Source organism: Muscardinus avellanarius (genome assembly GCF_963383645.1).
Source record: "Muscardinus avellanarius genome assembly, chromosome: 12".
In the NCBI taxonomy this organism is placed as follows: domain Eukaryota; kingdom Metazoa; phylum Chordata; class Mammalia; order Rodentia; family Gliridae; genus Muscardinus; species Muscardinus avellanarius.
The window spans coordinates 97384487-97403818 of record NC_137798.1 but is presented as its reverse complement, the minus strand read 5'-3'; the positions used below and the strand labels follow the sequence as shown (position 1 = coordinate 97403818).

Below are 19332 nucleotides of genomic sequence, written 5' to 3'. Positions count from 1 at the left end.
TATATGATACATTATATGAATGGCACCCATTGCGGAAACTTTTGGTTATGCTGAATGAAGAACTGTTAAAAATGTCGGGAATTTTGCACCCATCGAGGAAACTTTTGATTATGCTGGACAAAGAACTGGTAAAAATGTCAGGAAGATGGTATGTCTACAGTTGACACTTGTGATATTGCAGACAAGTTTAGAGACTGATATTTTAGACAGAGAATTGACAGTACAAAGACTGATAGTATTATTTTAGAATTGGTACTTTTGATTATTTTTGGACAAAGACTGATAAGTAATTGTGCTATTGAAGATTTGGTCTTGTGGGGCCCTGGTTACCCAGGGAAAAAAGATAAAAATGTTAGCGCACTAATAACTTGTTTACTCTGTAACTCTGATTCAACATGTAAAAAGCATTGTGTTAATTGGAGAAAATGTCTTGCTGAAATACCTATGTTACATGATACTCCCAATACCTTGTTTATTAGAGACTCGGGACAAAGTGAGAACAGTTTTTCAGCAGAAGTGCACAATTTACCTTTGAAGGGTATCCCCAATTAAGAGGCTGGTAGTCAAGGACAGGTAAGATTTCCTTGGGACAAGGAAACCTAAGACAGGATATACAGCTTAGCTCTGTATTATCCAAAGACGGGTAATCCTTGATACCTGAAGGAAACAACCTAAGACAGACACAGTCTTCTTAGAATATAATAAAAAAAGGGGGAATTGTTGGGAGCCATTAAGGCCTTCTCTGACTCAGCTGACTGTCCTTTGCCCAGAGTCAACAAGGTTTGGGGTTATGGAAAGTTCAAAGAGGTCTGAGAGAAGATCAGGTGGTGATGACACGAGGGTGCTGTAATGATGTGTTTTGTGTTGGTCTTTATTGTATTCTGGTGGTGGTAGCACGAGAATGTTGATTGACCTGTAGCTGTGTATAAATACCTCTGGAAAAACAAGGGCAGGGTCGGCACAATAAAGGCGAGATTGACCCAGAAGCTGCGTTGGCCAGGAGTGTCCGTGCGATAGAGAATACTGACCCAGGCATAGTCGTCGACCGGTAGGAAATATTGACCCACGAACAGGGGTCGACCAGTAGAGGTAGTAGGCTGGAGGCTCCCCCACGTTAGGGTTAAAAACTCTTTGTCCTCACGCCTCACTTCAGAACCCCTACTCTTGCCGGCTGGCTCCAGCAGCCTCAGCAACTTAGTGAGGCCCTTAGAAACTTAGCAAGACCCTGTTTAATAAAAAATAATAAAATAGGGCCAAGGATATATGTGGCTTGGAGATGGAATGTCTACTAGATTTAATCTCTAACAACACAATAAAAAACGAATCCTCAACAAAGTATAGAAAATAAATTCCAGAAACATGTAAGACTAATTCATCCTGATCACACAGGCCCTCCCATCACCAGAGTCACATGGAGAGGTCCTCCCCTCCATCACGCCCAGGCTGTCCTTTGGTAAATCCTTTCCCTCTCCACATTGTATTTCTCAAGCAAATATAATTCATAGCTATATTTCCAAACAAATTCAGTTTATAAACATTAACAAAAGAACTCCTATAAGTCTAACTCTTTCACACTCATGATCCTCATTTTTCATAGTTGAGCATATAAACACGTTATGCTTCACAGAGCACATTCCACCCAGTGCATTTTCAAAACAAATCTGTGATGTACAAAACTATTTTAATCTAAAGAAAATATTGTTCCATCCCATTTTATTTTACAATTCAGCAAAATAAAAGGTTTTGGTCTGAGTATAATTGCATCCCACCATTAATGAGATACGGCACTTTCCAATTATATCTACCTTACACCTGACTCTCTGAGTCTTCATCTATCTAAGCAGTTTCTGCCCTATAGGAATCTCCACTAGAACCTCCTAGTGGACAAAATAAGAAACTGAGGTTCAACCTCTTCATTATCATCATCTCTCTTAGAAACTGAGGATAATCTGCTGAAGTGAAACGAGATTGTAAATTCTATCAGGCTCAGTCGATCATTTCTATATCAGTAGGGGAAACAGGTAAAAATGTTACCTGAGACACTTCAGTGATTTACGTGTTAGCACAGAAAAGACAGAAGTCAAATACCCTGATTTTTACAATGGCAAATTGGCCCTTGCTATTGTACACGAAAGCCATGTGGGGGAAATACTGACTTCAGTAACTGAAAATGGATCACAGATCTAAAATGTATGAGCTAACACCTTAAAAGGAACCAAGAAAAAATCTTGGTGGTTTATGGCTTGGCAAAGATTTCTTAAACACAAAAAGTATTAACTATAAAGAAAAAAATCAATAATTAGAAGCACCAAGGTTTGTTATTTGTTTTTTGTTCTTTTTGGTGGTACTGGGGGTGGAACCCAGAGGCTTTCTACCTCCAGGCTATACTCCCAGACCTATTTTATATTTTATTTGGAAACAGCATCTCACTAAGTTGCTGAGAGCCTCACTAAGTAGCTAAGGCTGGCTTTGAACCTGTGCGATCCTCCTGTCTGTCTCCCAAGCGCAGGGATTACTAGCGTGCACCACCACGCCCAGCAAAATTTAAAACCTTTATTCTTCAAAGACACAAGAAAATGAAAAAGCAATACAACTGGAAAAAAAAAAACATTTGCAAAGCATATTAAACAATGGTCAAAATATTTGAATAGATACATTACCAAACAAAACATATTGCCGCTCATAAACATAGGTAAACATGCACAGCCACCACTGGCCACCATGGAAACGCAAATTATAAACACCAACTACTACCGCTACGTACGCACTAGAGTGGCTTGACATTAAAGACTGGTCATGCCACAGGTCACTGGGTAGATGGAGCGACCTGAACTCTCAGACAGTGCTCTTATACTATTTAAAAATAGTAAAATAGTATGATCATTTTGGAAATTACTTAGCTATTTCTTAAAAGTGTGAACACACACCTGCTATATAACCCAGTCGTTCCATTCCTAGATGTTTAACAAAAAGGAAAGAAAGCACATAACCACACAAGATTTGTAAAGGAATGTTTGTAGCCACTTAGTTTCTAATGGCCCCAAAATGGAAATTACCTGAATGTGTGTCAACTGATGAATAGCTAAACAAAATGTGTTACATCCAGAAAATTGAGTAATTATCAATGATAAAAAGGAGTAAACTATATATGCAATGTTGTAGATGAACTTCAAAATAATTACATTGAGTGAAAGAAGCTAGACAAAAGAGTAGATGCTGTATTAATAATTTCTATAAAATTCTAGAAATAGCAAGAGTAGTAACAAGAAGCAGATGAGCTAGCTGTTGGCTGCTGGTGTTAGCGAGGACAACAATGGGCACAGGTATACAAATGCAAATATTCATCACGCTTAACTGTTAAAATGTGTACAGCTAGTTGAATTTAGTTATACTTCAATAAAGCTGTAAAAAAATGGGGGGAAAAAAACAGCCTCCAAGGACTCACTGCATTCCATTCACCAAATGCACAGGGAGCGGAGGCAGTCCTCCCAGAAACAGGGACAGGACTCCAACATCCACTTTGTTTCTGCTTACTCAAAGAAGAGGGAATACATTAAATATTTCCTGTCCTAAAAGATGTCCTTTCTTAGATAAGTAAGGCACTTACCTAAGAGATATGAAAACATTATATCTATATTCTAAAACATGCAAAATGAATCAAAAGCGACAAAGAGTGGATCTGTACTTAGCTAAGGTCAAGGCACGGCACTACCAGGACACAGGAGCTTTTGGGGTGACGGAAATGTTCTGAACGTTGACTGAATGCTGGTCATACAAAAGTGGATATTTCCAAATCTCGTCAAACTGTGCGCTTATTCTTTAAATTATAGCTTGATAGAGATATCTTTAAAAAATTGGAGGTAAGAGGATAGATGTTCCAACCTGGAAAACTAATCATCTGGAGAGAAAACTTTTTAATTACATGAAGCTTATAAACAGTAACAGTTATCCAATAGCCGGGCGTGGTGGCACACGCTTGTAATCCCAGCGCTTGGGAGGCTGAGACAGGAGGATCGCAGAGGTTCAAAGCCAGCCTCAGCTACTTAGTGAGGCTCTCAGCAACTGAGTGAGACCCTGTTTCCAAATAAAGTATAAAATAGGTCTGGGTGTATAGCCTGGAGGTAGAAAAGCCCCTGGGTTCCACCGCCAGTGCCACAAAAAAAAAAAAATAATAACAGTTATCCATTATGGAGCACACAACTTGGTACCAAGCCTTGTGCCCTCTACACACACTTCCTCTAATCTCAACAATTCCACAATACAATTGTTATTGTCCCAATGCAGATTACGGTATTTGAGCTCAGAGAAGATATCAATGCACCCAACGCTGGTCAAAACTAATGAGTGAGCCTCAGCCTCCCAGAATAAATCCAGGTCTGTCTAAATATAAAGTTATTTCCAACACAATACGCTATTAATTCTTAATGCCCCAAATATTTTGTTAACTGGGAAGGATCTCTACACCGCTAAAATTTTTTTAATTGCCTCCATAAAGAAGGACTTCCTTAAATACAAGTATCTGTTGATACAATGGCATTCATTTCATGAGAGATGCCCAAGATATAAGTTCTCAATAAATATTTGGTATGCTTCAACCTAAATTCAAAAGGTTTTGATGTGTGCATGCGTATCACTATTATCACTATGAATGACATTATGATGTGAAGACTCTAATGCCCCAATAAAAGTACTTTTAAAAAAGGTTTACTGTAAAGCAACTACTAGTTGCGCTGTGAATCTTTTACATTATTAACATCTCTGAATAAAGAAAAATTATGTTGTAAGTCACATCATACACGGGCCATAAGAGATTTTGCAATTATTTCTGATGTGATTTTCACATACCAGTATCATATAAGGATAAATCGCAAGTAGACTATAAACTCAGCAAACACTTTCTCTATGCCTCTATGCCGACATGGCACATAAACAGATTCTATAGTAACCAAATATCCAAGTTGAAAGATGTACAGACCTTACTAAGTGGTTTAACTTCTTCCATGTACCCCTCAGCATAAAAAAGCTAGGATTTTTAAAACTTGAGAGAGTTAACACTTTAATCTTATTGTGAATACTTTTAAAAAACTATACAATTCAACTTAAAGCTGGAAGGCAAGCCAACTTTTTACTGAGAATTAATGAGCTAAAATTTAAGATACAATTCAGTCTTCCTATGTCTCAGGTGCTTCCCAAGAGTGTTGGTATGAATTGTTCACCAAAATAAATATACACATATGCAGACATTTAAATATGTTGTAATATAGTTAAATTGTAGTTATATAACCCATACTTTATTCAAATCTATATAATCACTCATGGTAACCTTCTTGTGTAGTGTTTTACTATAAAAATGTATAAGTATCTGGGTGCGTGGTGCACGCTTGTAATCCCAGCATTTGGGAGGCTGAGACAGGAGGATCCAGGTTCACAGCCAGCCTCAGCTACTTAGTGAGCCTCTTAGCAACTCAGTGAGACCCTGTTTCAAAATAGAGAATAAAAAATAGCGCTGGAGGTGTAGCCCACAGATAGAATGCCCCTGGGTTCCACCCCAGTACTGCAAAAAAAAAGTTTCAGTATTTTAAATAAGTAATCAACTATTTTACAGGATAAAAATTCTCCTCAGCTCCCTCATAATCACATCCTGCTATGAAGTGCCAGGCCTTTTCGTGACATTATATGGGTCACTTTTACATTGATGAAAATAGTCTACTTTTTATTTTTAAGCTTTTCCTACATATCCCAGGAGAGCATTCTGCTTTCTACTGATTCACAGAGAGAGCCTTCTGAAGCTTCAGGACGCAGGAAAAAAAGAAACAGATGCCTCCCATGGTTGTCCTCGGAACAAAAGACACAGAAAAGGAGATGGGAAAATAATCTCCAAACCCCTCCTAGCCGGAGACCTAGTACTTTTCCAAAACAGGGATCTGCAATCTGCCAAGAAGCTAAGTCATTTGGCCTGAGCAATAATGGAAGATAAACAGCAGAAATTCATTACATATGCTCTCGCTATGTCAAACAATGGTTCCTCTGTCCAGAAAAAAATGAAAACAAAGATGCCTGCAATTTCCTTATGGAAAGGCAATTCATTTGTACAGATCTTCACAGAGGATGACAACCTGGGCAATTTTTACAAAGACCTCTTAGAATCATTAAAAGCACAGGAGCAGGGGTGGTACTCCCAGAAACAGGGAAAGGACCCTACCATTCACTCTGCTTCTGCTTCTCAAAGGAATAATAGATAAAATGTCCTGAAAGACCACCTTATAATCAATAGTCTTCTAACCAAAATCCAACAGTATAAACACTAATTGTAAGAGAATTTAAGCTGGGCATGGTGGCGCATGCTTATAATCCCTGCTTTAGGCCGGCTGAGACCAGAGGATGGCATACAGCCTCAGCTATTTAGTGAAGCCTTTTGCAACTTAATGAGACCCTGTTTCAAAATTTAAAAGACTAAGCCAAGCGTGGTGGCACACGCTTGTAATCCCAGCATGCCAGATGCTGAGACAGGAGGACTGCAGTTTGAGGACAGCCTCGGCTACTTATAACTCAGTGAGACCCTGTTTCAAAATAGAGAATAACAAATAGGGCTGGGGGTGTCCCTTGGAGGTAGAATGCCCCTGGTTTCATCCCTAGTACCACAAAATAAGTAAATAAAATTAAAAAGACTAAAAAAATAGGGAGGGCTGGGGGTGTAGCTCATAGATAGAATGCTCCTGGGTTCCATCCCAGTAACGAAAAAAAAAAAGAGAGAGAGAAGGAGTTTATAGAAACTCCCTTTCCTATAGAAGAAAAAGGTTGATAATATTAATTAAATTCCAAGGGCTATTAATATTAACTAGGTAGTTCATCGCTGAGTGCTAGAAACTGTCATTTTCATTTCCTAAAGTGTATCAGCTAGGACTAAGCAATACACTGTGGGAAGAAGTAGAAATTGGTTAAAAATTAAAAGGACTTTGGAAAACTGTTTTTCAGTTTATCAGTATCGTTTAAGCTGGATATACAAATATGCTATAACCAATAATTCTACCTCTAAGAAATTGCATACATTACAGTTCTAAAAGAAATGTATACATGTATTATCTACTAAGAGACTCGGTGTAAATGTTTATAACATTATTCATGAAAGTCAATACAGGGAAACAAGCCAAATGCCCATCAACAGGATAAATTGTGGTATATTCATATAACTGGATATTATATAGCAATAAAAATAAACCATCTACTGCTCCACACAACAGTACAGATAAACCTCTTTTTTCAAAAATGTTGAAAGCACAAGAAAGTACAAACTGTGGTTCCTACTACAAAGAGTTCAAAATCAGGCAGACTCGTCTGTGGTATTAGATAGCAAGAGAGCAGCTGCCCTTTGCAGGCGAGTTAGAACTAAAACAGGGGAACCCGAGAGGCCACCAGGCTGACTCAACAGATAACATTCTATTTTGTAATCTGGAGTCTAGTCACATAGGTGTGTCCCCATATGAAACTCAGCAAGCTGTCTATTTATGATCTGTGTACGTTTCTGCATAGATTAAAAGTTTGCTTTGGAAAACAAAGAAAATATGTGCTTCTGAGAGTACTTCTCTACTGACACTCCAAATTCATTCATTTCTCTTGCAATAGAGAAGAAGAAATAACAGACTACCCCATGGGACCAAATGTAATGGAGAGACAAGTAAGGAATAGCCAGGATGCAGCAGTTCCTTACAGAGGATGCTCAGGAAAGGGACCACCTCTCCCCACAGGGCTACTGTCTAGAATGCCCGCAGACTGTGCTCAGTGGCAGAGCTGCAACCAAGAGCAGGCTGTGCTTGTTCCCAAACGAGTTCTCGATTTCATACGCTATTTCAATTATAAAACTTAATTAAATATTACATAAATACATGCATGCAAAGCATTATTTATATGAAAACTAAGATTAAGGTTTTAGAAAAATTCAATAAAGTAATCCAAGAAAATTGCTCTTGAAGTAGGGAAGAACAAGACAACTTGCAAAGACAAACACTCAACTTTGAAGAAATCTGAACTTGACATCATAAATGCCTTTTAGAAGCAGCTTATACAAGAAAGGGGGTTCCAAACTGTAATCAGCAGAACCATGCTCAAAGAAGAGGTCATATCTCTACGTCAAAAGACTGGAAAAAGAATAAGAATTTATGTTTTACATTAAAATGAAATGCTGATGGTATATATCATTTTTATGATTCCTTACTCTTGCCAAATTTTTTATTCACTAACCAACTAGCCATCTCAATTGTGAGGCATTAAGAGATCCCTCTTGCCGGGCGCGGTGGGCGCGCGTGTAATCCCCGCGCTTGGGAGGCGGAGACGGGAGGATCGCGCAGGTTCGAAGCCAGCTGTGCTGGCGTAAGAGACCCTGTTTCCAAATAAAAATATATTAAAAAAATTGGTCAGGGAGTGTAGCCCGGAGGTAGAAGGGTTTCCAGGAACCCCAGTACCACCAAAAAAAAAAAAAAAAAAGACAGAGATGTCTCTTGTGTATCATTATAGATATACAGGCAGGCAATACTAACCACACAAGACTATACATACACACAGCAGTTCTGCATGCTCATGTCCACGCTCATATTCTCCCCTTCTAAATAATCTCTCTCTTCTCAATCTCTCTCTCTCTCTCTCTCTCACTCACACACAAATACAGAGAGCGCGCATGCCTCATTAAAACATCTAAAAGTCAAAGGAAATCCAAACCAGAAATCAATATAATAATGAAAATAAATGTGAAGAAATATAAGATCTTAAAAATGCAAGCATACATACAAAAGATTTTTCCACCATATTTTTACTTTTGGAAGAATAACTATTTTGAAAGATAAAACAATTAAAAGCTAGATGTAGAAAGCTGGCCACCTGTGCTCTCCCCCGCCTCTGATACCCCGTTTGGATCTTGATCATAGAAAAACAGAGCTCTCAGATGTGAGCAGCCACTACCACAGCTTACAGCCCTGGTTTTTATTTCCACTGATGTGGTGGCAGAAATCTCACTCTGTCCTATCACTAGGGGGAGCACTTACTCCTTAACAAAAAAACAAAAAATTGAGAGAGAGGGAGAGAAAGGAAAAAGAGGGGGACAAATTCCAAATGAAGATGTACTTTATCTGACCATCCCTGGAAGAAAATGTGCAAAATGTTTTAAAAATTCACAGCACTAAGTGAAAAATAGCTTAAAACTCACAACTGGCTTTAAAAGTAAGTAACATAAAAGGTTAGAAATGTTAACTAATCAGCGTGTTGAATGTGTAATAGAAATAGCAAATGCTACTTAAGATAGGGTTATTTGTAAGAAACTATGAGTCTATAAAACAGAATAACCTTACTATCTCTCAGCTAAAAATGCTACATTATGAGCCAGGCGTGGTGGTACACACTTGTAATCCCAGTACTTGGGAGGCTTAGACAGGAGGATTGTAGGTTTGAGGCCAGCCTCAGATACTTATTGAGACCCTCCACAACTTAGTGAGACCCTGTTTCAAAATAAAGAATAAAAAATAGGGCTCAGATGTAGAATGGTCTAAGTTCAATCCTCAGTACTGCAAAAAAAAAAAAAATGATTCATTATAATTTGTGAAGTTTCAGCCAGGCGTGGTGGTGCACGCTTGTAATCCCCGCGCTTGGGAGGCAGAGACAGGAGGATCGCACAGGTTCGAAGCCAGCCCTGTGTGCTGGCTTAGGAGACCCTGTTTCCAAATAAAAATGTAAAAATAGGTCTGGGAGTGTAGCCCGGAGGTAGAAGGGCTTCCAGGAACCCCAGTACCACCAAAATAATAATAACAATAATAATAATAATAATAATAATAATAATAATAATAATTTGTGAAGTTTCTGATTTCTGATAAATACCATTAGCAAAGGAAGTTAATGGGTATCTATTAAAAACTTCAGTTTATAAACTTTACTTGCCTGTTACTTTATGAAATTATTGGAAGGAAAAATGAATACCTTTATCCTCTTTAAGAATTTGAGCCAGGCGTAGTGGCGCACGCTTGTAATGCCAGCATTTGGGAGGCTGAGACAGGAGGGCTGCGGTTTGTGAACAGCCTCAGCTACTTAGTGAGGCCCTCTGCAACTCAGTGAGACCCTGTTTCAAAATAAAGATTAAAAATAGGGCTGGGGTTGCAGCTTAGAGGTAGAATGCCCCTGGGTTCCATCCCCAGTCCCACAAAAAAAAAAAAAAAAAACAAAAAAAAAAAAACATGAAATGTACCTTGAGCACCGAGGTGGTGAGAAAGCAGGGAAATCTGAACGGAGACAGAGAGAATCAACATTAAGGGGACCCCACTGTGTACGGCTCTCCACAGCTATACAACCACCCTGGGAGGCAGGAGTAGTTATTATTTACATTTTACGTTTTATAGATGAGAAAACCAAGACTCCAAATCTGTAAGTAACTTTCTCATAGTCACAAAGATAATGAGTAATAGAACAGATATGACCTAAGTCTGTCTGATTCTACTACATATGATACAAAAAAAAAAACCCTCTAAGTTGCTTATTCAACTAGTATTCACCTAGCTTATTCATCTAGCATTTTGGTCATCTTCAATACACTTCATTCTGCTAAAAGTGAAGAGGTTTCTATTTATATCACAGCAAAGAATAAGAACTAAAATCAACACAAAATATGGGTTGTCCTGTATGAGTTTACAATCGATTAAAAATGTGCACACACATATAAGTTGAGAAACGAAAAGCAATGCTTAAAGCCAGGTGTGATGTTGTAGGTCGAGCCAGGTGAGGATGCAGCCAGTGAGGTGCCAGGGAGGCTGAGAGCAGCTGGTGCCCATGTGACTTCCTCACATGCTGGTACCGCCTTCTGGCTGGATCCTGGGGATGGTAAACATTGGACAGGTACAACGAAAGGGTACTCGGGGATACAGGAAGGCAGGGTTACAGACCACCACACTGCACCTGCGAGTCCAGCAAGACTGCCCCAAAAAGTGCAAGTCTAGGTGAAAACAGCCAATGTCCACCCACCGCTGAAGGCGTTAGTAAAATATGGGACAGTTGTCCCTCCTTACCCCGGGTTTTGCTTTCCAAGGTTTCCATTATCTGTGGTCAGGAATAGTCTGAAAATATTAAGAGGGAAATTGCAGAAATAAACTATCCCTAAGTTTTAAGTAGTGTGTCATCTCGATGACTGTGAAGAGATTGCTCATCGTCCAGCGCTGCCTGGCATCACGGCAGCGCTCATGTTCAAGTAATCCACATTGGCCACGAGGCATAAGAGTAGTGATGCTGGCAATTTAGATATACCAAAGAGAAGCCATAAAGCAATTCCTTCGAGTGAAAAGGTGAAAGTCTTCAACAAGGAAAGGAAAAAAATCACATGCTGTAGTTGCCAAGATCTATAGCAAAAAGGAATATTCTACCCATGAAACTGTGGAGAAGGAAAGATATTTGTGCTAGTTTTGCTATCACACCTCAAACTACAGAAGTCATGGCCACATGACCTAGTTAAGATGGCAAAAAGCATCAAATTATAGCACTCGGTACTACTACCTAGGGTTTCAGGCGTTCATTAAGGCCTTGAAATAATCCCCTGCAGATAAGGGGAAACCCATACAGTGGAACACTACTTAGCAATGAAAGGGAATATAGTACTGGCACATGCTAAAACACAGATAAGTCTTGAAAACATTACATTAAGTAAAGGAAGGCAGTTACAAAGGCCACATATTGTATTATAAGAATGGCTGGAAAACACAAATCCAGAGACAAAAAGTAGGCTAGGGACTTCCAAAGGCTGGCAGGTTGGGAGACGAGGTCTGACTGTTACTGCTGAAAGATGAAAATGTTCTCAAATTGATTGTGGGGATGGCTGTACAATTCTGTGATACACTAAATTGTATACTTTAAATTCACATATGGAATGTGAAGTGCATTTCAAGAAAGCCGCTTTTACAAATGAGGGACCTACTGAAACGTCACTGCACGGCTAAGACAGAACCACAGAGTACTCTGAAAGCCAGGCTTAAAGGTCTGGAATTCATTGGGCAGGCAATTAGAGATACACGTGTAAAGAGGTATTTAATGAAAGCACCGTGTACGTGCTTAGGACTCTTCTCTCACAGAATTATTCCCATACTTTAGTACATTCCTAAATTATGTGCCAAAATCACACAGAAGAGAGAGAACAGAAAAAAAAAGATGCTGTGATATCATTTTGCCTAAGACACAAGCTGTGACTATTAGGGAAGCTGTTTTGCTTCGGTGCTAAATGCCACAGACGGGTATATCAGCACCATATTTATGCAAAACCGAAAACTCATCTGCTTCAAACCTTCAAATACCGCAATGTTCTAACCTTAATTGTGAGAATGGCATTAATTACTGGCCTGTCCTATTTCAGGGTAAGATAATGAACACTGTCATTTGTTTTTCATTGGATGGCAGTACTCTGTATATAATTGTTTTAAGATACTGACTCATTTTAAGTGATATCAGAATCTCCACTAACATAAAGCATTTCCTACTGATACACATTTGACTCTAAATTCTAACCCAATATTCCAGAAGTTTTAATATCCAAAATAAGAGCCCCGAAGAAGCAAATCTAACACGCAAAAGCAGAGAGCAAATATTTACATATACCTATTCATACATATGAAACTTAAATATCCAATACGCAGAAAAGGTAAAGCGCTGAAAAATTAACCTGAAAAGTATCAACAAGAAAGGAGCCAGAGGTCAATACTAGGTTCTGCAGCACTGGAAAAACAAAATTTTATAGAAGAATAAATTACTTTTTTTTTTTTTTTTTTGCAGGTTTGGGGATGGAACCCAGGGGCATTCAACCTCCGAGCTACACCCCCTGCCCTATTTTTTTTATTCTTTATTTTGAAACCGGGTCTCACTGAGTTGCAGAGGGCCTCACTAAGTAGCTGAGGCTGTCCGCGAACCGCGATCCTCCAGTCTCAGCCTCCCAAATGCTGGGATTATAAGCGTGCGCCACCACGCCCGGCAATAAATTATTTTAAAATAGGAAGCATGATACGAGAGCAGATGAGGTAGCTTCCGCAGAGGCAATGGGAACACAGCCATGAGACACCCCAGCCCCCTCCCCTGAAGCCCAGGGAAGAAAGACTCATTCAGGCAGCCTGGACACCGTTCCTCCAGAGGCTGCCTGAAGGTAAAGCCCCACTTTCCCCGGGAGGTATGAGATGGCAAGGACACAAAGAAGAGCTCAGCTAGAGCGCCCAGACACAACCAACCTAGTGTTCCGCTTCCCCGGCGCCTTGCACGCCTCCTTGCAGGTAGCCGAGCCACAAGAAACCAAAGGAGACATTGGCTCTTCTTTAAAACTCTCTTCTCTACGAATGAGAGGACCCATCTGCCTCTATAAGGCCTTTGTAAGTTCCAAAACTAAGCGAAACTGATGTTCTATGTCTGAAAAATAAAGAAAACTTAGAAGACCTGGCCTTCTAACCAACAATAAGAGCAGAGTAGAAAACAAAGAAGCTTTCCTTAAAGAAAGCTTTCCTTATCACTGATATCTAGAATAAGGTGTCTGCTATCAGAAGTAAGTAGAGCAAGACTCTCCGTTTCCTAATTGTAAGCCAGTGTTGATAGTAAAGAAAATGGCTCAGAGGAGTAAATAGGGGATTATTTCAAACTTTCCATTTTCTACTTACTTCCAGTAAGAAGAACTATGGGAAAAGGCAAATGTTGACAACTCTAGTTCACCATTTCAAACATGTTAATGTTAATTAAGGACCATGTTAAGCATGTTAATTAAGAAACAGTCAGGCGTGGTGGCACACGCTTATAATCCCAATACGTGGAGGGCTGAGACAGGATTGTAGATTCCCAGCCAGCCTCAGCAACTTAGTGAGACCTTGTTTCAAAATTAAAAAAAAAAAAAAAAAAAAGCCAGGCATGGTGGCACATGTTTGTAATCCCAGCATTTGGGAGGCTGATACAGGAGGATCACGGTTCTCAGACAGCCTCAGCTACTTAATGAGACCCTCTCCAACTTAGTAAGACCCTGTTTCAAAATAAAGAATAAAAAAATAGGGCTGAGGGTGTAGCTCAGAGGCAGAATGCCCTTGGGTTCTATCTCTAGTACAAAAAAAAAAGTTAAGGAATAAAGTACTTCAAATATAACACAATAAGCCAGGCGTGGTGGCGCACGCTTGTAATCCCCGCACTTGGGAGGCGGAGACAGGAGGATTGCACAGGTTCGAAGCCAGCCTCGCTTGCTTAAGAGACCCTGTTTTCAAATAACAATATAAAATAGGTCTGGGAGTGTAGCCCAGAAGAAGGGCTTCTAGGAACCCCAGTACCACCCCCCCCAAAAAAACACAATAAAATATCAAAATGATGAAAAGTTATATTATTCTCTAAGTAAACATCAAAAGCACATACCATTCATTGATACATATGTAAGTTTTCTTTTCAAAAAATAAATAGAAATGATAAGACCATGCTACCACAGATGACCAAAGTGGGGGAGAGGGTAACAATATCAAGATAAAGCCTAAAATCTAAAAGCATCATTAGGTGATAGAATTGTTGGAGGCCATGGTCTCAATGGTAAGTATGCTAATACTCTTACCATAGTAAGAGCAGAAACTCAAGGTGCTACCAGCAGGCTAAAGAATAACTAAGCAAATGGAAGTCCTAAAGAGGGGAATTTTTATAGAATCAACCAGTGTATAACACGGGACTGAAAACATGATCAATAGAGGCTCAGAAACGAGAAACTGCCAAAAATAAATCTAAAAAATCAAGGATGACAAATGCCCAAGGACATAAAGAACACGATTTAAAAATCTGATTCTGAAAAACAAAAGTGAAGACTCATTTGCCAAAAAGGGAGAGAGGGAACATGCTAATTATGGGAAATTTATACACAAAATACCTCAGGAAATTTTCTATTTTGGAAGAATTTTCATCAATATGTTCATTAATGTTCACTATATCATTTTTTAATAAACTAAATATACAAAACAATCTTTAAGTAATTCAGGAAAAAATATTATAAATATTTGTAGTAACCATTTGCCTTAAGCAATTCTGTAAAGCCTGTGAGACAGTTTGAAGCTTAAATGAGAGTAGGTTCAACTAACTGTAAAAAGAAGAAAATCTCAGGCAAAATTAGAGTTAACAGCAAAAATAATATAAAAAGATGTTCTGAATGGCGAATTCATATTTGTGGATGGTGTTCTACATAATATAATACTCCATGATGAACTTAAGAGTTAATTAGCAGACATTCTTAAGCTTCATCTAAACTTTCTGCATCTTATATGAGCAAAATCAAAGCTAGAAAAGAAAAAGATGAGGTACAACTCAAACCATTAGTTGTTCTCCTCCAAGCGATATTCTTTAAATTAGATATCTTACTTGATTTCTGTACTCAGAAACATTCCTAAGTCCGTAACTTTTCTAATCCATAACATGACTAAGTACTTTGGTCAGGTAAGTAAATCTGAACACAACAAGAAACGCCACATTTCAGAGAGCATTCTTCTATGCCACCACAAGGAAAGAACAGCAATTTCACGGAAAGGCTAGGAAATACCTGAGCAGATAAACAGCTCGGTCGATGTCACTGAGGTCTTCATCAACCGTCAGTCTTTCTATTTCTTCTGGTGACTGTCAAGTGTGAAATACAAATTAGACCCACACTGGCCAATCTTGCCCCCACCCCATGACCCTCCACGAGTACAGACTTCGTGAAAAAGTTTCGTAATTAAAAATTTAACAATGAAAGCTAATCGAGGGTCTGATGATTCTAGGCGTCCATCAACCACAGAGGTCTTTAATTGGGGGGGTCTCTCGGGGGAGGATTGTTTTGTTCTTTTCTGGTTTTCCTCTTCTAGTTTCTAGACTGCAGCTTGCGGATTATATCGGGGCTTCAGAACCTTGCTAAATCAATTTCGTACGCATATATAATGCACACGCATATATGTGTGCACACGCACAGCTTTTACCTCTAATACCCCAAGACTCTCCAACCTAGGAAAGGCTTAAAGAGGGGTGGATGAGTGGGAAGAGCAGGACCAGCTCTCGAGTGGGGGGAGGGAAGGGAATAAACTGAGGCTGGAAGGAAATCAAAGGTCGGAGACGTTGCGGCAGGTGGGAGCTGAAGCGCTAACCCAGCCGCGGGGAGCCCGCCGAGGTCGGGGGTCTCTGGACCCCGCTGGCCGGCCCCGCGGGGAAGAAGATGGCTCTGCGGGGTGGGGGGCAGGCGGGGGCTGGCTCCCGGGGGCTGGGGGCAGGGTCCCAGCTCCAGCCCTGGAGGGCCTGGAGGGAGGGACGCGCGGTGACTCAGGACGGAGGGCTGAGCGGCTCTGAGGCTGGACGAAGCTGGGAACGGTGCGGCCGGGCGCCGCGGACCCGGCTCCGGCTGTCCCGGGGTGGGGGCGGTGGAGGCGGCCCGGCTGTCCCGGGACTGGGGGGTCGCGCCGGGGTGAACGGGGCGGCCCCTGCAGGGGCGGGAGCGCGGGGCCGGCCGTTCGCGGGGACCGGGCGGGAGGGAGGTCGGGGCCGGCCCTGCGGGGCTGGGGTCCGCCCTGCGGGGCTGGGGTCCGCCGTGGGCGCAGGACCGCGTCGAGGGCGGCCCGGGACCGGCTCGGGGCGACACGGCGTCGTCGCTGGAGCTCGGAGGGGCCGGTGCGACTCCCCGAAGGTCCGGCCCGGGCGGGGGTCGCGGCGGCCGCCCGGCCAGCCCCCGGGAGCCCCGAGGGCCATTTCCCTCCGAGGGGCGCACCTTGAGGCTCCGGCGGACCGGCCTCTCGATGATGGTGAGCTCCTGCAGGTCTTCCATGTAGCCGAACAGGCTGTTCTGACCGAAATCCATCGCGGCGGGCGGCGGCGGATGCATGGACCGCCGGGCGCCCTCGCCGCCTGGGCCGCAGCGGCCCCGGGATGCCGGACGCGCGCAGCCCCGCGCCGCCCACCAGCAGGACTTTCTCCCGCTCTCGGCTGCGGGAGCCGAGCGCGCCGCTGGCGGGCGGCGGAGCCAGAGCGAGGCCGCCGGGGGCGGGGCCGGGGCGGGGCCGGGGCGGGAGCCAGAGCGAGGCGGGGCGGGGGCGGGTCCAGCCGGGGGGCGTGGCCGGGGCGGGAGCTGCTGCCGAGCCCGCATTGGCCCCGCCCCCTCCCCGTCGCGGACGCAACTGCCGCGCAACGTCGAGCCCGCCTCCCGCCCCGCCCCACGCCCCTCCCCAGCCCCGCCCCACGCCCCTCCCCACGCCCCGCCTCCCCCCCCCCGACGCGTGCGCAGAGCCCTCTCCAGGAGCGACCCGCGGAGGCGGGCGAGGGGCGGGGAGAGGGTGTGGCCAGGGGCGGGCGGCTGAGCCAATCAGAGAGGAGGCGAGGGAGCTGGGGGTCTGGCTACACCTGCCAGAGTAACTATTTGTCCCAGGACCTGCACACCCCTCTGTTGCGGTGCTGAAGCAGGGGTCACCCTAGTTCAGCTCCAGTCCTGGGCGAGGGGTGCGAACCATAGTTAAACGGAACATAGAGCGTGTCCGGGTGATAGAGGAGAGCTGTAAGAGAATAGGGACCTTCTGGCAGAGAGACGCCTAAACTGAATTTGGAGGGGCTGGCGGGGAACGGTGTTGGAGATTTAATCGGGGGCTATTCTACCTCTGAGCTACACCCCCACCCCTATTTTATTTCCTGTTTTGAAGCAGAGTCTGGCCAAGTTGCTGAGGGTCCCACTAAGTACCTGGGGCTGGCCTCCATCCTGGGATCCTCCTGTCTCAGTCTCCCAAGTACTAGGATTACAGGCACACAGCACTGTGCCAAACTTAAACTGACTCTTAAGCAATCGATAAGACTTTACAAAAGAAGTAAGAATCAGTTTTGGGGGGAAGCCTGGGCAAGTTTGGGTTGTGCAGAGTGTGGTTAGAGCAGAGTTAGGGAGCTGGAAGCTAGTGCTTGGCGAGGTGGGTGAAAGAGAGGCACCTAGGTCCGTTGCGATGAAAGGCTCTGCCCCAGGCGAGCACTCTTGAGTCCCTTGCACTTGAAGAAGAGGCGCAGAAGGGACGCTGTTTGGACGTGGGGACAGCAGTTGCGTTGCTCATACTCTGCAGTCCCTTCGTCGGCAGGACCCCTCTCTTTTATATGCCTGTCTCATGCCCTTTCTACACTTCTGATCTTCTACCGCCCCACAGGCACCCTGTCTTCTATAATGTATGTCCCATTACATGTGTGTACCTCAAAAGATACTGTTTTTAATCAAAATGATGTTGCGCCAAGAACTCATTCCGTTTCTTGCTTAGAGTTGTTTTAGCTTTCTCTCACGCTTACAAAATCCCTGAGAGAGTCGACTTACAGGAAGAAAGGATTGTTTTGACTTACGGTTTCAGTTTGTGGTCACTTGGCCTGGTTTCTTTGGGCTATGGCAGCACAGTACACATTAGCCTGGCAGGAGCCTGTGCCAAAGGAAAGCTATTCACCTTATGACCCCAGGAAAGCAGACAGACAGACAGACACCAGGGTCCCAATACCCTCTTGAAGGACCTGCCCCCCCATGACCTAACTTCCTTCCACTAGACTCCACCTCCTAAAGAGTCCACCACCTCCCAGGATCCTCAGCTGGCTACTAACCCTTTAACACGTGGTCTTTTGGGGACATTTAAGAGGAAAACCCTAAAGAGCTCTAGCTAGCCATGTGGCTCCGCACACCAAGAGTGCATCAGTTCTGCCACTGATAGCATTTGACTTATGGATTTAACACATTTAACTCACCAAGTCCTCAAAAGTGGACAGGTTGCCAGTAGTCCCTTGCTATGGCAGACAGTGTGGAAGGGGCATTAGCCAGTGTCCCTGACAGATGATGAGGAAGAGAAGAAACTGCCTTGTCATGGAGTCTGCAGGGCTTGCTGAGGTCACTGTGCCCTCCAGGATGGCACTGGCAGTTTACATTCCAACCAGTGCCATGTCTGGTATTATCCGATGTCCTGATTTATATTAATCTGACAGCAAATCAGTGTCTCATTGTAATTTTCATTTGTATATTTGATGATATGTTGACTATTGTTGATATAATTAACCATTGGGATTTTTTTTTTGCCTAGTTTTCTGCTGTATTTCCCATTATTTTTTCTAAATGAATGGAAGAATTTTTTAATATATTCTTGGTGTTAATCCCTTGCCAGCTTTAGACACTACAAATATCCCCCCTAGTCCTTTATACATCCTGATAGCTTAGTCTCTACTTACCACGGATGATTTTTCACTATGACTTCAAAGACAATATTGAAAAAAAAAAAGAGTAAAGTAGGGCAAGACCCTCTACCAGCAATTAGAGAATACATTAGTCTCCCCTTATCCACAGGGATACTTAATTTTGATGTAGCT

The 19332-nt window shown here is 42.7% G+C and overlaps 1 protein-coding gene across 2 annotated transcripts in view; it reads right to left on the bottom strand.

Moving 5' to 3' along the window:
• Positions 1-16849, bottom strand: part of PPP4R4 (protein phosphatase 4 regulatory subunit 4) — a gene marked incomplete at both ends in the record, with an annotated part of 113025 nt that extends 96176 nt beyond the window's left edge. For both annotated transcript variants that reach the window (XM_080707817.1, XM_080707818.1), the window contains 2 exons: positions 15545-15618; positions 16736-16849. In XM_080707817.1, the coding sequence (XP_080563943.1) occupies positions 15545-15618; positions 16736-16849 (188 nt within the window). The remainder of the gene's footprint in view (positions 1-15544; positions 15619-16735) is intronic.
• Between the last annotated feature and the right edge of the window lie 2483 nt (positions 16850-19332).